Here is a 16,507-nt window from a genome sequence, read left to right as displayed (position 1 = left end):
AAACCACTATTTTTATCTAATGCACAGAGGAATCTGGCAGGAGGGTTTATTCTCAAAGTTGCCTGAATCATGCTGTAGATGAAGGTACAGCCTAATACCACCAGCCACAGTTTAGCCAGTAAGCCTGACATTCTTCCCATTACATTCTTGTAAATTTCTTCAAAAGATCAATCAGCTAGTTGCAAGAATAAGCTTCTGGGACAACTTCTGCTCCTAGAACATATTCAGCTGTTTCTCTGAAAAGCCTTAGTGTCTCTGAGGCTGGCATTTTGCAGTAAGACATTACTGCACATGGAAGTGTTTTTTGTTTCTTTAATGAAAAAAAAAAATCTATTTTTTAAAAGGTCTAAATGCTTAGAAAATGAACAGTAAGAAGGACTGTGACTTGTAGCATCTCCAAACATTCTACCCACACAAAATATGATGTTACCACTTCTCCTAACCTTAACTATCTCAGGCCTTATTAAGTTTCAAGAAATAACTGGAGCATCAGATACAGGGATAGCATCACTGCCTGCTTAAGACTTGGGAGTATCTGTGGCTTTGAACAGTAAAGGATCTTCCACTCATTTTATCATGGTTGAGCATTTCACAGAGTTTTCACTCAAAAAGCCATTACAATTTTAGCATGCAAAGGTCATTTTATCCATTCACAACAAGGAATAGTACACGGAGATAAAATTCCTGTGGCAATTCTAGGAGTAGATTTCTAGTCCCAAACCTCTTATTCTCAGCTTGCCCATAAGACATCTATTTGGCAGCACTGTTTAAAATCTCTAGAATACATTTCTTAGAACAGCAATAACTTGAAGATCTACATCCTTGACACTGGTAGTTTCTGTGGACTAAATGTTATATTTTTGTTGCCTGTTAGCTTCTGGAAGTGTATCACACTGAAAAATTCTCTATACAGGTGTGCACTGTCTACAGTGCTGATTGTAAGCCATGCCTCTGAAAAAGAAGAGTACAGTTCAGTTTTTGAATGCCTAATACATGCACAACCTCTATCCAAAATAAATACATAGACTACATTTTGCTTACACTGGAAATACTTTGTTGCATGTCAAATTGATAATTCACAATAATCTGGAATTAAATCCTGTGAAATTATTACAGAATTTGGCCTTAAAGTTGATAGGAATTCATTCTACCATGAAGGCTGCAGTCTGTAATACTTCCAAGGCTACTCAGCATCCAGACAATGACATGGTGAACAACTGAATTGTGTGCATGAAGTAAAGCAAAGGTAACACACAAACTGCCCAGAAGAAAACCTGTAAATACAAAATCTAATGTGGATCCTCTTTCATCTCAGGATGCATATTCATCTCAGGAGGTCATATGCTATGTTTTCATGACACATAGGCACAGAGATAAACAATCATTGTAACACTGGTGTAGAGTCAGGATATAGATATGAATCATTAAATGCGCGCAATACACAGAGTTGTTTCTTTTGTGCTGTTAAATGAATAAAACCACTTTAAAGTTACTTGTTTGTTAGGACCAGGACTACAACATACTGTTGTAATGTTCATGCTGATGTTAAAAAAACAAGTTTCATACAGTAAAATTATACTGAATAAGAATAGTTATTATGCAGAGTAGGAGTGTACATTTTACACTGTTCTCTGCTCTGATTATAGCCTGATGCCTCATGCTGTTGTGTTTTTTTAAGAGGTAGGTATTTAGTAACAGTGTATGAGATGTAAACCTACACAGCAGAGAAACAAATTATTTACTACATTTACCAACAGACTTTCAATTTACTCATTATAAAATCCCTGTTCCCTTATTCCTACAGAATATTTAGCAAAACTATTTACTGAGGTGGCTTTATATAGCCAAAACATTCAGATTTCTAGTAAACAATGCTTGTTTTGTTGCTTGTTTTGAGAATTTTGCAGCACTGGTGGTCTTGTTTATGCCAAGACTAATAACCAACAGTTGTAAATATATTTCAAACAACTGGATGTTGAAAAGGAAACAGATCATATCATTAAGTGTGTGACCAGACCAATGATACCATTGTACATGGGTTATTTTTTATTAGTTATGTTCTGGAAACCATAAATTATGTATTCCCTTTAATTAATGACATTAATTGACCAAATCTTCTAGAAGATTTCCCCAAGTGACTAGCAAGCAATTGAAGTTGATTCATATTTTTCAGGATGATTTTCAACAATATCTTCTTGACATCAGAAGATAAAAAAATGCATTTCTAGAATAAGGAAGCAGATCAATATTCTGTAATAATCTGTGTTCAAAATGGAATTAAAAGCTGTGATGTATGATATATCAACAACTCATGTACTACCCTCTTTCAGAAGAGCACTGCACAATTTCACAGAATCATAGAATGCTGTGGGTTGGAAGAACAGGTAGCAATGTATGGTCTGCCTCATAAAAGTATGTTTCCTCACTTCCACCTACCCCTACCATTTCAACAATGACTCTTAGTATGATTCTTTCAATTTTTAGCTTCAATCATCTGTATGCTGCAGAAGTCTTAATTCACACACATTTACTTTCTCTTCTACTGACAGGCTGCTGAGAACTTCCAAGGTAAGTCTACAGACTTTGCATACTCCCCCTACTTCTCCAATTAATTTTGCCAGTCGAAATTTCAAACTTGAATTTTTGGTTTAAAAATGACATTTGGCATACCCATGGACTGGGGTTAGGTGATCTTTTAGTAGGAGATTGGATTTGTAAACCAGAACATCCTCTTTTATTTCAAACGCTAATTGGACCCTTTCCCTTATCAGCCAGCCTGTCCTAAATTGTCTCTTCCACACTGAACAAAGAGAAGCTATAATTATCGTTTGTGACTAGATTTCTGCTATGCTTCTCACAGTATATTTTTTAACCAAAAATATCCCATTTGGTCCTTTTCTTCATGACATCCACATCCTTCTATTCCTTTGTTTGCTCTCTCTTTTGGTTGTTCCTCAAACATTCTTTCTGATGTATCCATTAATTTGTAAACACTCTGGTAGAACACCCTCCTGCTTCCTGCTAAAGTTATCAATGTAACAAACATATTGCAGAATTTCTGGATTCATTTCTGACCTCTCCTGATGGTGTCATCTTCTGCTTAGATGGCATACCCAACCCCAACTTCTTTCTCCATTACTTTTCATTCTTGACTTTGGCCTACCATATTTCTGAAAATAATTTTGAATTACTCTATCAGTATGAAAATCTTGCTTCTTTTGAACTTCAGAGCTCTGATTCCCCATGGATAATAAATTACTCAGGAAAAAACTGAGTATGGTGACAATTTAATATATTAAATTTTATCAATCCAGTTTTAAACTCAAAAATCTCTGCAATCAATTCCACTATTTCTAATTTATGTTCTATTAAAATCCAATTTCTTAGAATTTAATATCTAAGAAGCTGATTTACATAATTGCATAATTTCATAATTTTTTTCATTTACCAAATTACATAATACCTTAGGTCAGTGTTTAGAGAATTCATTGTCTTCCCCTAAAAGTTGTCATGCAGCTTTCTGTACCTGAATCATATTTCATATGAGGATGACTTTAATGTTGCCTTGCCAACCCACTGTACTTACTTCCTCACTACTCAATTTCATTTAATTAGGAGTATGTTTTCTCTTTTCTGCCTCCTAAAACTCAGAGCTGCTGCTTCTCATTCAGATTTCCATCACTGGATTTTATTTTCCTCTCAACCTATTTGCTGACTCTTACCCTTAAGTCTACCTGATATTTCGATGTCTGTCTGTTTCTCACATCATATTTCTAACTCTCACCTTGGTGCTTTCTTTTAATTTGCCCACTGTGCTAGATGCATATAAAGTCATCATACAGCCTCTAATCAAATCCCAACTTAAATCATGTCCTTATTTTCATCTCATTTAAATATGCAAAATTAAAATGAGAACAAATACATCATACCACCTCTAAGTCTACAAGAAATGGCACTCTCCAAAAATTGTATTTCTATGGAGGAAAACTACTCATGTATCTTCCAGTCATAATTCTCTCCCATGTCATAATTATTTTTAGTATCAGTCTTACTGATTAAGAAGCCTTTAAAATCTGAGTTATAACAATGTTACCAATTGTCTCTCTGTAAATGGTATACTTCTCAATTTACATATATAAACTTTGTTTATGATCAAGCACATCTATTTTTTTCTTTATTGATCTACACAGTTGGATTCCACTTTGTTTCCTCTAAAAATAATAATCAAATGGCACTTTCCTACATTACCTGTATATATTGTAAATTCAGTAATCTGACATGCCAATTAGAGATAATGAAACAGGACAATATTTGTAGAACATAGGAAAATTTCTCATAAAAATATCCAAGCTTAGGCACATATGTCAATACTTTGCAAACCAGAAAAAAACATCCTCATTAATATACAAAGAATCTGAAAGTACTATGCTTTTCTTTAAAAAAAATCAGTTCATTTGTATGAAGAAGTCTAAAAAAAATTTACATGCCAAACTTTCAGCTACTTAATATGAAAGCAGATCTTAGCATACTAAAATATGATGACAGCTTTTGAAAAACACAGAAGCATGTAGAGACTTTCTGCAATATTTGCAATCTGTAATTATCTCTGCATGCCAGGCATCAAAGTACAACATTTTCCACTAATACTTTGCAGTTAAGATGTACTTTTGCTGATGCCAAGATCTGGCTTTGGGTCACAGTCACATCCCATTTTTGCTACATGATTACACCAAGAAATTCCACTTCAATTACAACCTCTGCAAATCAACTAACCTTTCAGTATTGAAGTTGGAATGAGACAATTATAAAATCCCATGAGTCTGAGCTGAAATTAGTTGTTGGATCTAAACAGCTGGAGGGGAAAGGGAGACTTATCTGAAGGAAGTGTATTGAGACCAGCAGGACTCCCTTTAAGAGAGAAATAGAGAAAAGTTAGTAAAAAGAAGCAGGATAAATAATGTGAGTAGAACAGTGTCTGTACAATGAAAAGAGGATAAAAAGAGAGCAGTAATAAGTCTTACTAGAAAGTGCAACAGAAAAGGCAAAGAGAAGCAAAGGAGTGGAACCAGTGATGCTCCAAGACTTCATGTAGAGTCTTCTCTCTAGAACTGTAATAATTTGCCTCTAATTAAAGTGTAAAACACTGTGAGAGGTATTTTATTACAGATTAAACTGACATGGGGGGTGGTGGGAAGTCTCATTTAAGGCTGGGATAAAGAGTAATAATTTAAATTAGTAGTAGAGAGTTGCTCAAGTGTTCTGACCACAACTGCTGAGGAGTACATTCTCTAATACCTGCAATTGGACAGGACACAACAATAACTCAAAATGCAAAGGATGGCCAGGACTGGTACTGGTACTTCAGTCAGCATTGCATTCCTGCATATCTCATGGAATGAATCTACCAGTATTAATATATCTTCTAACTAAGGTTGCAAAGTCATTCAGTTTCTCAAGGCCAGGCAGATCTCATGCACTGTTCCATGCACTAAATCAAGGACAGCTTCACGTTCTAAATACTTTACAAGTGTTTGGAAGCACTTACAAGAAAAAATAAAGGATTTATTTTCTAAAAACGAACAAATGCAAGCACTAGCTCCAGGGAAGGCATTACCTTCCTGCTAAAGCATGAGGCTAAGATCCAAAACATGCACAGCCACTAAATGCCAGGATCATCTAAGTCTTAGTCTTGATAATTGCATCCTTGCATAACAACATCTGTATTGCAGTATCAGGCTGATGTAACATGATTTTATTTTATTTCCTCTGAAACGCTGTGAGCATTTCCACACCTCTGCAGCATGAATCTCCTGCCACTCGTTCATTATGAGTTAGTATGGCTAATTAGAGTTGACCTGCCAAAAAGGAAAGTAGTTTTAGAACCAGGCTATCTTCATACTGGATAAGAGGTAATCCAATAAGAAAAACGTGCACTAACTATATGCCAAGTGAAAAATAAAAAACAATTTAACTAATTCCACTATACACCAACAGTATTATTGAAGTGCTATCATTACTACACACAAAAAAAATTCAATGCAATTTCCACGTGCCTTTACATGAGACAAACATTATATTTACTTTATTAATTGGTTTTGTAGTACTGCTAACTAGCTAGAAATTGTGTAATACTAGTATTGCACATGTCCTTCACAGACCTAATTCTTGAAAGAGAAGTTCCAGGACCAAATTCTAACCAAATGGCTACAAAAGGCTCTCATCCACTTCTCTTTCATGATGGAAAAAATTCAGACTGGATTTGTGAAAGTTAAGAAAGGATTATGATCACTGGGGTCAGAACAACATGCCAACCAAACAGCCTCTGCCTGGGGAAAGGATGTAGCATTACTGTAGGAACTGGACTCAGCAAATTGCATTTGTGCTCTGAGAAAAATTGTATAATCACTCCATTTATGTACTGTACTTACTCAGATATTTCTAGGACAACTTACTTCTAGAAATGATCTCTCCTTATGGCATGAGAACTACAAGGTGAAATATAAATGTATAGCTTATGCAGATAGAAATTGGAATTGTGCATCCTAAAAAAGGCAGTTCATCTCACAGTCACTGCCTCACTGAAACAAATTAATCATTATTGCATAATTTCCTCTGAAGATAACAGGAAGTCTTGATCCTTACTTCAACATTGGATTTGGTTCAATGGCTTATTTCATTTTCTTATAAAATACTATCATCATCTAGCAGTATATTTTGCTACTATGTAAACTGCATGTTATGCAGATGAAAGCATTTCATTTACTTAGCATTAAACATTTAGAATAAGACACAGATTTATCATCCTGCAGTTATGCCAAACTATGTGGGGGTGGAAAAGGAAGTAACATCAAATAAGCTTGACAGAACTGTTGAGGATTTGGGGAACAAACAAAATGCCAACATTTTGCATAACGGAAGCTTAAATAATTTTCTGTCCAAAGGAGAAAACAGACTACCAAAAAACCCAGAACTTGAGGATGCTTCGTATATTAATTCATACTATCCATAAAGTATAGAGGAACATGAGCTAGTATTTTGAAAGAAAAACAATTTTTTTTCAAACAAAAGTATTTTTCATGCTGTTTTATATAATTTGGGGGTGAATTCCCATTTACAAAACCCCAATATTTATTATGAACATACAATCCAAATCTACATAAATAAGTTGTTGACTTACGTGGTAACTTTTCAGCCTAACAAAATCGACTTTCATGGAGATAAACCTTTCTGAATTTCTGCTGAGATTTTTAATGTGCTCCACAAGGTCAGCACAGAACTTGTAGCCACCTTTGAGGACACACAGAACCACAATATCATTGTCTCCAATGTCTTGCACAATATCTTTGGCCAATCGTTCTGTCCTGGGGCAAAAAAAATTAAGGATAAAATAACATTAGATGCAGATTCTCTAAGTTCATGGTATACTTTCCATGTGGTTACAAAGAATCACGATGGTGAGCACATAGCTTGACTGCAAAGTCTGTTTTAAGTGTCTTGACTGAGCTTGGATCAGTAGGCAGATAGAGTGATGGATGCAAGACACAAAGCATGAGAATCAAATTGATTAACCTTGAATGCCACAAAGCAACACTTAAATTTTCAAGGTAAAAATAACACTAATGCTTACTGTAAGTAGCTCTGTTTCTTAAAGAACAAGGTAGATGGCATTTCTAAATCTAAAATGGGGTAGCAGGTCATTTCTAGGTGTAAAGCAGGTATTAGCAGAAAACTGAACAATGTAATTTGATGTTCTGAGGAAACAGCTGAATGCATTGTTACTGTAAACATTTTCTCTGGAAAATTCTTTGATAGCTCTTTGAATTCAATCAGCAGTTTCTGTCAGAGTGGGCTCCTTGGCAGGATGCAATTTATTAAATAATCCTATACATTATCCCATGTCTTTAATGATTACATTTTTCTCTACCCACTGTAATAATAGAATCCCTTTGCCACTGCATAAATACACTGGACTTCAGTGAAACCTGTATGTGTGCATGTACTGGAGAAGAATAAACTCTAAAATAAAGATAATATACTAGTTATGAGCAAAAGCTGTCACTTCATTTTCACATTTTGTATTTGTAGTGCTCAACTAAATTCCATATAGCAGTTATTAGTATTTTTTAGATCTGAAAAATAGAATATATCATTAGATCGTCTTGTTTGGCCTCAAATATTTAATTCCTCTTACTGATGTAAGAATGAAGATTAGTAAAAGACTAACTTACTTAAGATTAGCAAAATAGTCTTTTATCAAGTCCGAGCTTTATTGTGACAACCTCTCATTAAGAAGAAACATTTGTCTGGTGATTTTAATTTTTTTTTATCATCTTCTTCAGATTGTTTGAGGAGCTGAAATTTCAAAAAATAGCAAAGACCTCTTTGGATTTTAGAAGAGTATGAACTCCAGCACAGACAAAAGAAACTAATTTCAATTTTAAAATAAAATCATGCCAATTTTTAGCATAAACTTAATTGCTATCAACTGACAAGAGAATTTTCTGAGCTTTCTTCCTACATGAAAATTTTGCATGATCACATCTGTGTCCAGCTTTCTGCTGGAGTAAAAGAAAACAGTGATGTTCATTCTTCTGGAGTACAAAAACACCAGAGTTCAATGCTTACTTCGAACAAATTTATATTAATTTTCTTTGAGAAATGAAATTGTAAAGTATTTATTTAAAAAGGAGATATTAAAAGTCAGTTGAACATAACCAAAGGTGATAAAAAATTCAACACAATGGTAACTGAAAAGCCAACAAAAGAAAGCTTATGTTTAAAAACAAATACAGGAATCATAAGTCTTCCTTATGATGCATGTTTACAATCTTCTTTCAAGGAATTCCAGCAATTTCAGTACTTGCAACTGGCTGCTTAAGTGTGGTAGGTGGAAAGCTGCAGGCAGAAAATGTCCCATGAAATTCCATTCAGATATTCCAAATAAATGCAACGGTGAAAATTACCGTTTCCAATTTGTAACTTTGTCACGAGATTTTCAACAGAATGTCAAAATAGTAGCTGAACATGAACGCTGAGCTGGAATACCACAAGTACCAAAGCACCATTAAATGGCTACACTAAGGGCACATGGGAAAAAGGAATAACCAGGCTTTCCCACTGCCACCCTCCAAACCCACCATCTGTACCCACACAGTCCATGGCACTCTTCTGGCTGTGCTGAATGGCAGGAGTCATTGGTCCAGCTGGGTCAACTGGCATTAATGATTCCTACTAGGGAGTTGCAAAAGTTGTATGTAAATGAATGCAGGTTGGTTTTATGTGCCAATGCCAATTTCTTCTTTTTGTGAGGCCCCTGTCTCATTCAATGCCCAAAACAGAAAACAGGTGAAAAAAATTAGGGATTTTCAAAAGCAACTTCAAGTCTAGCATTTCCTAACCTTCAAGCATTTTTTACTTTTCAAATTAATGAAGTATTTTTAGAATTGCTAATATAGTGTTTTAGAACAAATGTTATATACATACTGTCTGTAGATGACAGGCCTTATAAAAAAGAATACAACCACTGACCAAAGAATTTATTTAGTAAAATTCAAACTACACATACCTGTCAACAATAATGCCATGAGGTATGAGCACATATTCCAGATCTCCATAGTAGTGCTGAGGATAAGTGAACAAATCCAGACTGTATCCAGGCCAATTGTCTGAAATCTGAATATCAAATAGTACTGCTCAGAATACTTCATGGTGTTTGGCAATATGCAACTGGTACAAAATCAGTGTTCCTGTACACTCCACTGGCTGAATTAATAGTACATCATACCCTCTTCCAGTTATAATTTATAATTTCACTTTTTCTATTAATTACTTTGCTTTTCAGTATATCTCAGAAATCAAACATTACAGTTTTTTCCCCACAGACCATGGTAGGTTTCACCTGAAATTATAAACAATTAGAGAGAAAGTGTAATATTAAACTAGCAGCTAGTCTAACGTTTATATTTCTTTCAAACTCAAAATGCAAATATAAGATTACCAGTAAAAAGGGACTCTCCAGTAGGAGATTCAGACAGTGAGATTAGAAGTCATAAAATCATGTTAAAACTGCACATTTCTCGTTTAGAGGTGTTTTAATGTTGCACATAAGAAACAGCAAAGAAACTTCTACATAAGAACCAGCAGACAGGGGAAGAAATTACATGGTTCATGGGTGGTGTCTGTATAAATCAGTGGAAGATTGTGCTTCTTGTCAAAAGTGAAGTTCTTAATTAGGTTACCAAAGATAAATTATTACAATATATTCACATCCCACCTCACTATCAGCTAGTCTCTAAATCCATAAATTTACAGCAAAATGTTTCACATGTTTAATACGCATTTGTTTCATAAGTGTAAGAATACATCTAGGAGATGCCACAGCATATAATTGCAGTAGAGATGAAGTAAGGCAAAAATCAACCAACAGATAAAGGCTTTAGCAAGCTATGAAGATACAGTCACCAGCAGAAGAACTAAACAAACTCCAGAATAACAATTTTCCCAATTCCTTACGAAAGACAAGATCTGCAGGTCCATGAGGTATCTCAGAATCATTGTGAAACTTTGCTTCAACATTGGTTCAGGGTAAAAAGTGACACCTAAGAGGTTTTCTTTACAAACATGTTTCTCAAGTCACATATTGTCTTTCTTCTTTTTGCAGCTTGACCACATGAACCTTGAGTTGAAGAATAAATGTTGAGAAGCTTGCCTTTGTGTAGTGAACATCTTAAGGGCATTTCTGCTAAATATAGCCTTTAGAGGACCATCAGTGAAACTAAGCCCAGCTCACGGTTTCCTGTAGAAGAGCAATAACCTGTGTCTCACAAATATCCAGGCTAACACGGCATATTTCATGTTAAGCTGTTCCTTCACATTCAATCTTTTTGAACTTGATCATAGCCCTGCCTCATGCTGTACCAAAGCAGTGTTCGTTCTGATTCATGGATTTTTTTTTTTGTTTTGTTTTTTTTTTGTTTTGTTTTTGTTTTGTTTTGGTTGGGGTTTTTCTACATTGACAGCTACAGACACACTGACTGTCATGTTTTCTTACCTGCCCAATAGCTTCTGTATTAAAAAATATATTTGTTGGTAACTGCTACTGAACATTTGCCCATATAAAGCATGACATGATCACTGAAATTACTGAGAGCTTTTCCCCTGACTTACACAAGTCTTGAAACTACACAAAGAAAAGTTACTCAGATATGTCCCTCATTCTTACAGAAAAAGATTATAAATATCCTCCCTGGTGAGCTTTTTAATTAGAGGCAAACCTTGCTCCAAAAACACTGCTGTAGGAGTCCTGGGAAGCCTATTTTCCCATCTGCATTTTCAGTACATAAGGGTGACTGACACTTTTTAAACATTTTGTAGCAATGAACTGTCTGGTATGGTTTTGTTCAAAAGCATTTTAACATAAAACAACTTCAGATAGTGCTTTAAATCACATAAGTACTATAAACACCCACTAAGAATCTGTCAGTATTCCTTACTTCTGCATTCTCATCAAATTGCATGTTTTCAGTGTGATACAGAAAATCAAACTAAATGGATGAAAACTGATTCAGAATTCATACAAACCAATAGCTTTTACTAAGGTTTCAATAACCTGTTTATGAAACATGAACAGGATAAAATTTTTATTCTCCTATCAATCCTTGTAGTTCTCTTCAATAAAAGAACTCCATCACCTTAAATAATACAGACAAGTGACCACTAGCATTTGACACATAAGTTAAATTCACATGCTCTAACTGATAATTTTCCTATTATAAGGCCATTTCATATTCTTCTTTACTTTGAGCAGGCCATTTCCAATTATAAAGCCTAGATACTCTCACTTACCCTAAAGCTATTAACAGTGTTATGCTGTAAGACCACTTCCAAGTAACTGTAAATTTTTATGAATTTAAAAACCAAGATAGGGTGATTATCCTCAGTCTAATAGCTAAGCACCAAAAAAATATTTGCCCCAAATAAAAGACAACTTCTATTACTTCTATTTACTTCTAGCTTTTTGCTTTAAAAATATGAAGGAAATATTTGTGGTAGTTTCAATAAAATACCGTATTCAACTGGATTAATAAATATATGTATTAGATACATTGATATATAACTGTGCAAAAGAAAGTCCTACAGTGAAAGAGCTATTTTTAAAGTTTGGGATTGGCTTGTCAAAGCAGCCCAACAGAAATTCTTCAGTATGTCTTCAAAAAGCTGATGTCAATGTATACAAAAAGGAACACAAATATATGGCAGTATCAGAAAGCATTCCCTTGAGGCATCAGTAGTAAGATGGAGACATTCAAACACAACACCTTGGAAGAACATTGCTAGTTTTGTTGCCTGGCAAGGTGGGTACACATGCTTGAGCACAGCACTTGCCTCAAAACAACAACAATCTGGATCCTGCTTTGGTATAAAGTGAGCATCAAGCAAAGTCCAGCTTTTGGAAACTTAAATCATAGTGCGCTGGCCTTACTTTTGGTTGTTTTTAGGGGGATGGAGGGCACTGGAGAACATATGCACCTACCAGTGTGTACCAAGCAGAAGAAATTAACATCAGCACAGCAGAACCTCGTTGTGAGCACTCATCTCCCCCTTTGCAATATCCTCACGTTGCTTTGGCTCTGAGCACGGTCATCCTTTTTTAAAATGCCATTTGTTACACAGGTGTCAGGTGAGGTGGTTGATGCAGGGTGGTTTCAGCCAGAGCTGGAACACACCGCGGTGGGGACTTCTCTGGAAGGGGGGTGGAAGGGACGGAACCGCTGCCTACAGAGTTCTCAGCTCTGCTCCACCATCTGTGCAGCTGTTCTGCAACTCGGTTAAAATTCCAACACCGCAATAAATACGTTTAAAATATGTTCTTATGAACATACCGAAGGTGGTGGTAGTGATGATATTCACATCACAGAAGAATCTGGGGTTTTTTCCATCAGAATAAGGAGCATATTCGCTCAATTTTGCATAATTTATTCAAGCCCACAGGTACTCCAAACCCACTGCCAAACTTTGGGCTTTTTCCTACCACAGAAGAGTAAGAGGCAGCTTACTGAAAGCTGAAAGCAGCCCAATGGCATGCTTTCACAACCCACACAGATCCCAAAAATCCTGGGGGAGTCGGGTACGCCGAGATCCCTGGGGAATGCCGGGGGATCCCGACCTAAGTTCCTCAACCTAACGAAACGCTCAGCCGCAGTAGCCCCTCAGGGTAATTCAGGACCGCATTTCCCGGGAGGATACCAAAAGCCCGGTGAAGCTTGGGGAGGCGGCCGGCCAGCCTGCCTCTGGCCCGGGGACCCCAACATGCACCTTCCCGCTGCAGCCCGTCCCGGTCCGGTCCGGCCCGCTCCGGCAGCCCCAGCAGGCTGTGGCGGGAGGCACCGCAAGCGCGGGGCTGAAAGATGGGTGAGGGGATGCGGCCCCAATGCCGCCCGAGGGTGCCCGGACCCAGCGGGGACCCTCACCGGGCGGCTCCGCGGACGGGAAGGACGTGAGGAGACCGGCGGGGGCCGGCAGCGACCTAAAGGCTGAGGGCAGGCAGAAAAGAGAGGCAGAGAGAGGATCGGTACCGGCCTGGCCGCTAAGAACCGAGCAGGCGCGGGGGGTCAAGCACAAAGCGCTGTGGGAGCGACGGCCGCGGGGCAGCCACGCAGCGGGCGGGCGGTGCAGGACCTGCAGCAGCGCATGGCGGCGGAGGACGGGAAGAAGCGGCGGGGAAGCGGAGTGGGGAGACCGCGCACCGCGTGGGGCCAGAGGCCGGGACCCGGCAACGCTTTGCATTTACCACAACGCCGCGGCCTCCACCGCTTCGCGCCGCCCCGCTGCCGCCTCCTTGCTCAGCCATCTTCCTGCGCGGTAGCCCGAGGGGGCTACGGCGGGGCGGGGCCGGGCGAGCGGGTCTGGAGCCGCGGCGGAGGCCGGGCTGCGGCCGAGGAGGGTGGCGAGGAACCCGGTGCCCGCCGAGCTACGAAATGCCCGAGGGGGCTGGCCTCGGGGCGGGAGGATGCAGCCCTATGTACGGGGCCGGTCCCCCGCCTCGCTGGGCAGCCAGAACCTGCGGTGTGCCCGCCGGCGGGCAGGGCTCACCGAACAGGCGCTCATCAGCTTTTCTGAGGCCGTGACACGACGGGCTTCATTGCTCCGGATCCGCAACGCATAAGCTACACCGTATGGGGAGTCATGGGGTGGGTGTTCAGAGAGCTCTGCGGAGGGCACAGTCTTGCTGTGAGGGGGGGTAGGAGGTGGAAGCAGCATCAGGTGTGGGTGCGGCTGGAAGGCAGCGCCAGTGACAGACTGGGAACGTGCTGGAAAGGTTTGGACAGAGCTAGGGAAGAGGCCTGGGCTGAGTAGGTTGCTGGATTGTCATACTAGTGTGGTTTAAACTGACAAGTTTTGCCTTATACTCTTGGGAGAAAAAAGGATGTCACCGAGCAAACTTCCAAAAGTTCATTCATCTTGCTTCCTATCCTTGATGACTTATGAACCGGTGAGCCTTCTTCCCTACTGCTGTGTACATGCTGGAGCAAGCTGTGTCTTGCTATGTCCTGCACCTTTAGCCTATCACTGTGTTGCTCACGCTGCCTGTCCAGTAGAACAGACATGGAACCATACAGCCTCCTGCTGTTCCCCTTCCAATTCTGTTAAAATTATTAATACTTTGCTCTCCCAGCCTCCCAGATGAGAAGGAGCTGGTATCTTCTCTTGGGTTGCTCTCATCGTTTACATTCCTGTGTAAGAAGTTCAAATTTGGACTTGCATTATTTTGTATTGTATCTAGGAATCTAACAGCTTCTTAGTACACTGTGGGTAAAGTCACAGCTTTTCACTTTCTTAAAAGTGAAAAATGGTTATGATTTCTGGTATCAGGTCATTAACTATACAACTGGTAGAATTATGCCATTTCTATATGAAAAATTATTGAAGAAAGAAAAAGTTAGTTTTAGGGGAAACCTGGGCATAATGGAATACACTTAGTGATTCCTGAGGGGCTCTTATCAACCAAGACATTTCAGTTCCATTTCTACAGTGCAGTCACTGAGACTTGCAGGTCACAAGTCCTAACAGATGAATCCAGAGAACACTATGGGTTTGTCTACAGTAGGAGTTTGGTGTCCAACATAAGCTGGTTTTTCAGGTGTGTCTTCTTAGTGCAATTACATCACCAATTCAAACCTGGTGAAGTACTAAAGCAATTGAAAATTATCTTGTGATAAATGCTTTTTTTCTTTTATGAAGCCAGATCTGTTCCCTTTATTGGGCATTAAGGAACTATACTTGGAAGAGTGATAGCTACAATTGACAGTGTCTGAAAGAAGACCGGGTTTACAAAGTAACAGAGGCCTACTGCGGAGTGATGGCTTTAAATGAAGGCTGAGGCACGCTGAAAAAAAATAGCTCCTGTTCACAGTGCTTTAAAATGAACTTAAGAAAAAGCGGTGATTTTGATAAACAGCACATCTAAACTTGTACAAAGCTAAAGTAAAAATACTTTTGCAAAATATATAGGAGATTTTCATAATGGGCCAAATCTCTAAATACGTCTCCATTTCATTTGCATATCAACATTTCATACAACTATTGAGAAAGAAAGTCTAATGTTTCATCTAAACTCTGGGGTTAAATGCTACGGATTTGTACCCGCAATCACTTTTCAAGATTTGAAGATTCTTCTTGTTTAGAGATGGGCAAGAACCCCTTCTAGAATCCACATTGGCCCTAAAGCTAATGCAATCTGATTCACTTATTGCCCATCTTACAGGTAAAGCTGCTGTTGCATAAACATCACAGAACTGGGGTCTGTTCTGAAGATACTTGGATTGCAGCTAGAAACTCAGATAAATGTTGCCACTCTGTATGAGTACAGGTTTCTTCTACTTCTTGGACCAGTTGTGTTACTATTACAGAATTTTCTGTAATTTTAAACTGCATTCTTTATCAGAGGACTGCAATACAAGAGATCATTCTAACTACATCGTAGACAAAAGCTTAACAGTTTGCAAAAGATTAACAAGTTACTAAAAAATAAATTCCTCTGTCATTGTCCTGAAAAACTTAAGCAGGAAATGTTTGTTCTTCCCATCAAAGTTGGATAGCTGCTTTGTCAAGTCTTTCTTTTGGTATTCTCTTCCAGCAATTTTACAAGGCTCACTTAAGAAGTGTAATGAAGTGTCATTTCTTGTTAATAAAAATAAATAAGAGTATGGAAATGAAAAACTAGAGATTTCACTGGAATACAGTTTGAAGGGTAGTGCTGCTATCAGCCCACAAAATTGCTCTTCTCTGTATAAGGTTTTTTCATGGGCATAAGATTTAATTTTTTTTTTGTTACTTTTGTTGAAAATGAAACAAATTCACGCTTCTGTAAACACACAGAAATAATAGAAAACAGAATTAATGAGGTTCTTTGTGCATTATGGAAATGCAGCTGCTAGGGATTTTGCTATGGAGCTATAGGTACTTACTGAATGTTTACATTGTTCTACATGGTGCAGAATTAATTTAC

General features: G+C 38.2%; 1 protein-coding gene and 1 long non-coding RNA gene across 5 annotated transcripts in view; one reads left to right on the top strand and one right to left on the bottom strand.

Moving 5' to 3' along the window:
- Nucleotides 1–13,957, bottom strand: part of PRTFDC1 (phosphoribosyl transferase domain containing 1) — a 45,373-nt gene extending 31,416 nt beyond the window's left edge. For all 4 annotated transcript variants that reach the window (XM_071735042.1, XM_071735043.1, XM_071735044.1 and 1 more), the window contains exons 1-3: nucleotides 13,790–13,957; nucleotides 9,566–9,672; nucleotides 7,178–7,361 (exon numbers count right to left, since the gene is read on the bottom strand). In XM_071735042.1, the coding sequence (XP_071591143.1) occupies nucleotides 7,178–7,361; nucleotides 9,566–9,672; nucleotides 13,790–13,849 (351 nt within the window). In that variant the 5' untranslated portion in view covers nucleotides 13,850–13,957. The remainder of the gene's footprint in view (nucleotides 1–7,177; nucleotides 7,362–9,565; nucleotides 9,673–13,789) is intronic.
- A 166-nt stretch (nucleotides 13,958–14,123) lies between these two features.
- LOC139792132 (uncharacterized) lies at nucleotides 14,124–16,218 on the top strand. The gene is made up of 2 exons (XR_011724154.1): nucleotides 14,124–14,193; nucleotides 15,241–16,218. It is a non-coding gene; the product is annotated as an uncharacterized lncRNA (long non-coding RNA).
- The last annotated feature ends 289 nt before the right edge of the window (nucleotides 16,219–16,507 follow it).

Source organism: Heliangelus exortis, chromosome 2, assembly GCF_036169615.1.
Source record: "Heliangelus exortis chromosome 2, bHelExo1.hap1, whole genome shotgun sequence".
Classification (NCBI taxonomy): domain Eukaryota; kingdom Metazoa; phylum Chordata; class Aves; order Apodiformes; family Trochilidae; genus Heliangelus; species Heliangelus exortis.
This window is presented reverse-complemented; position numbering and strand designations above follow the sequence as displayed.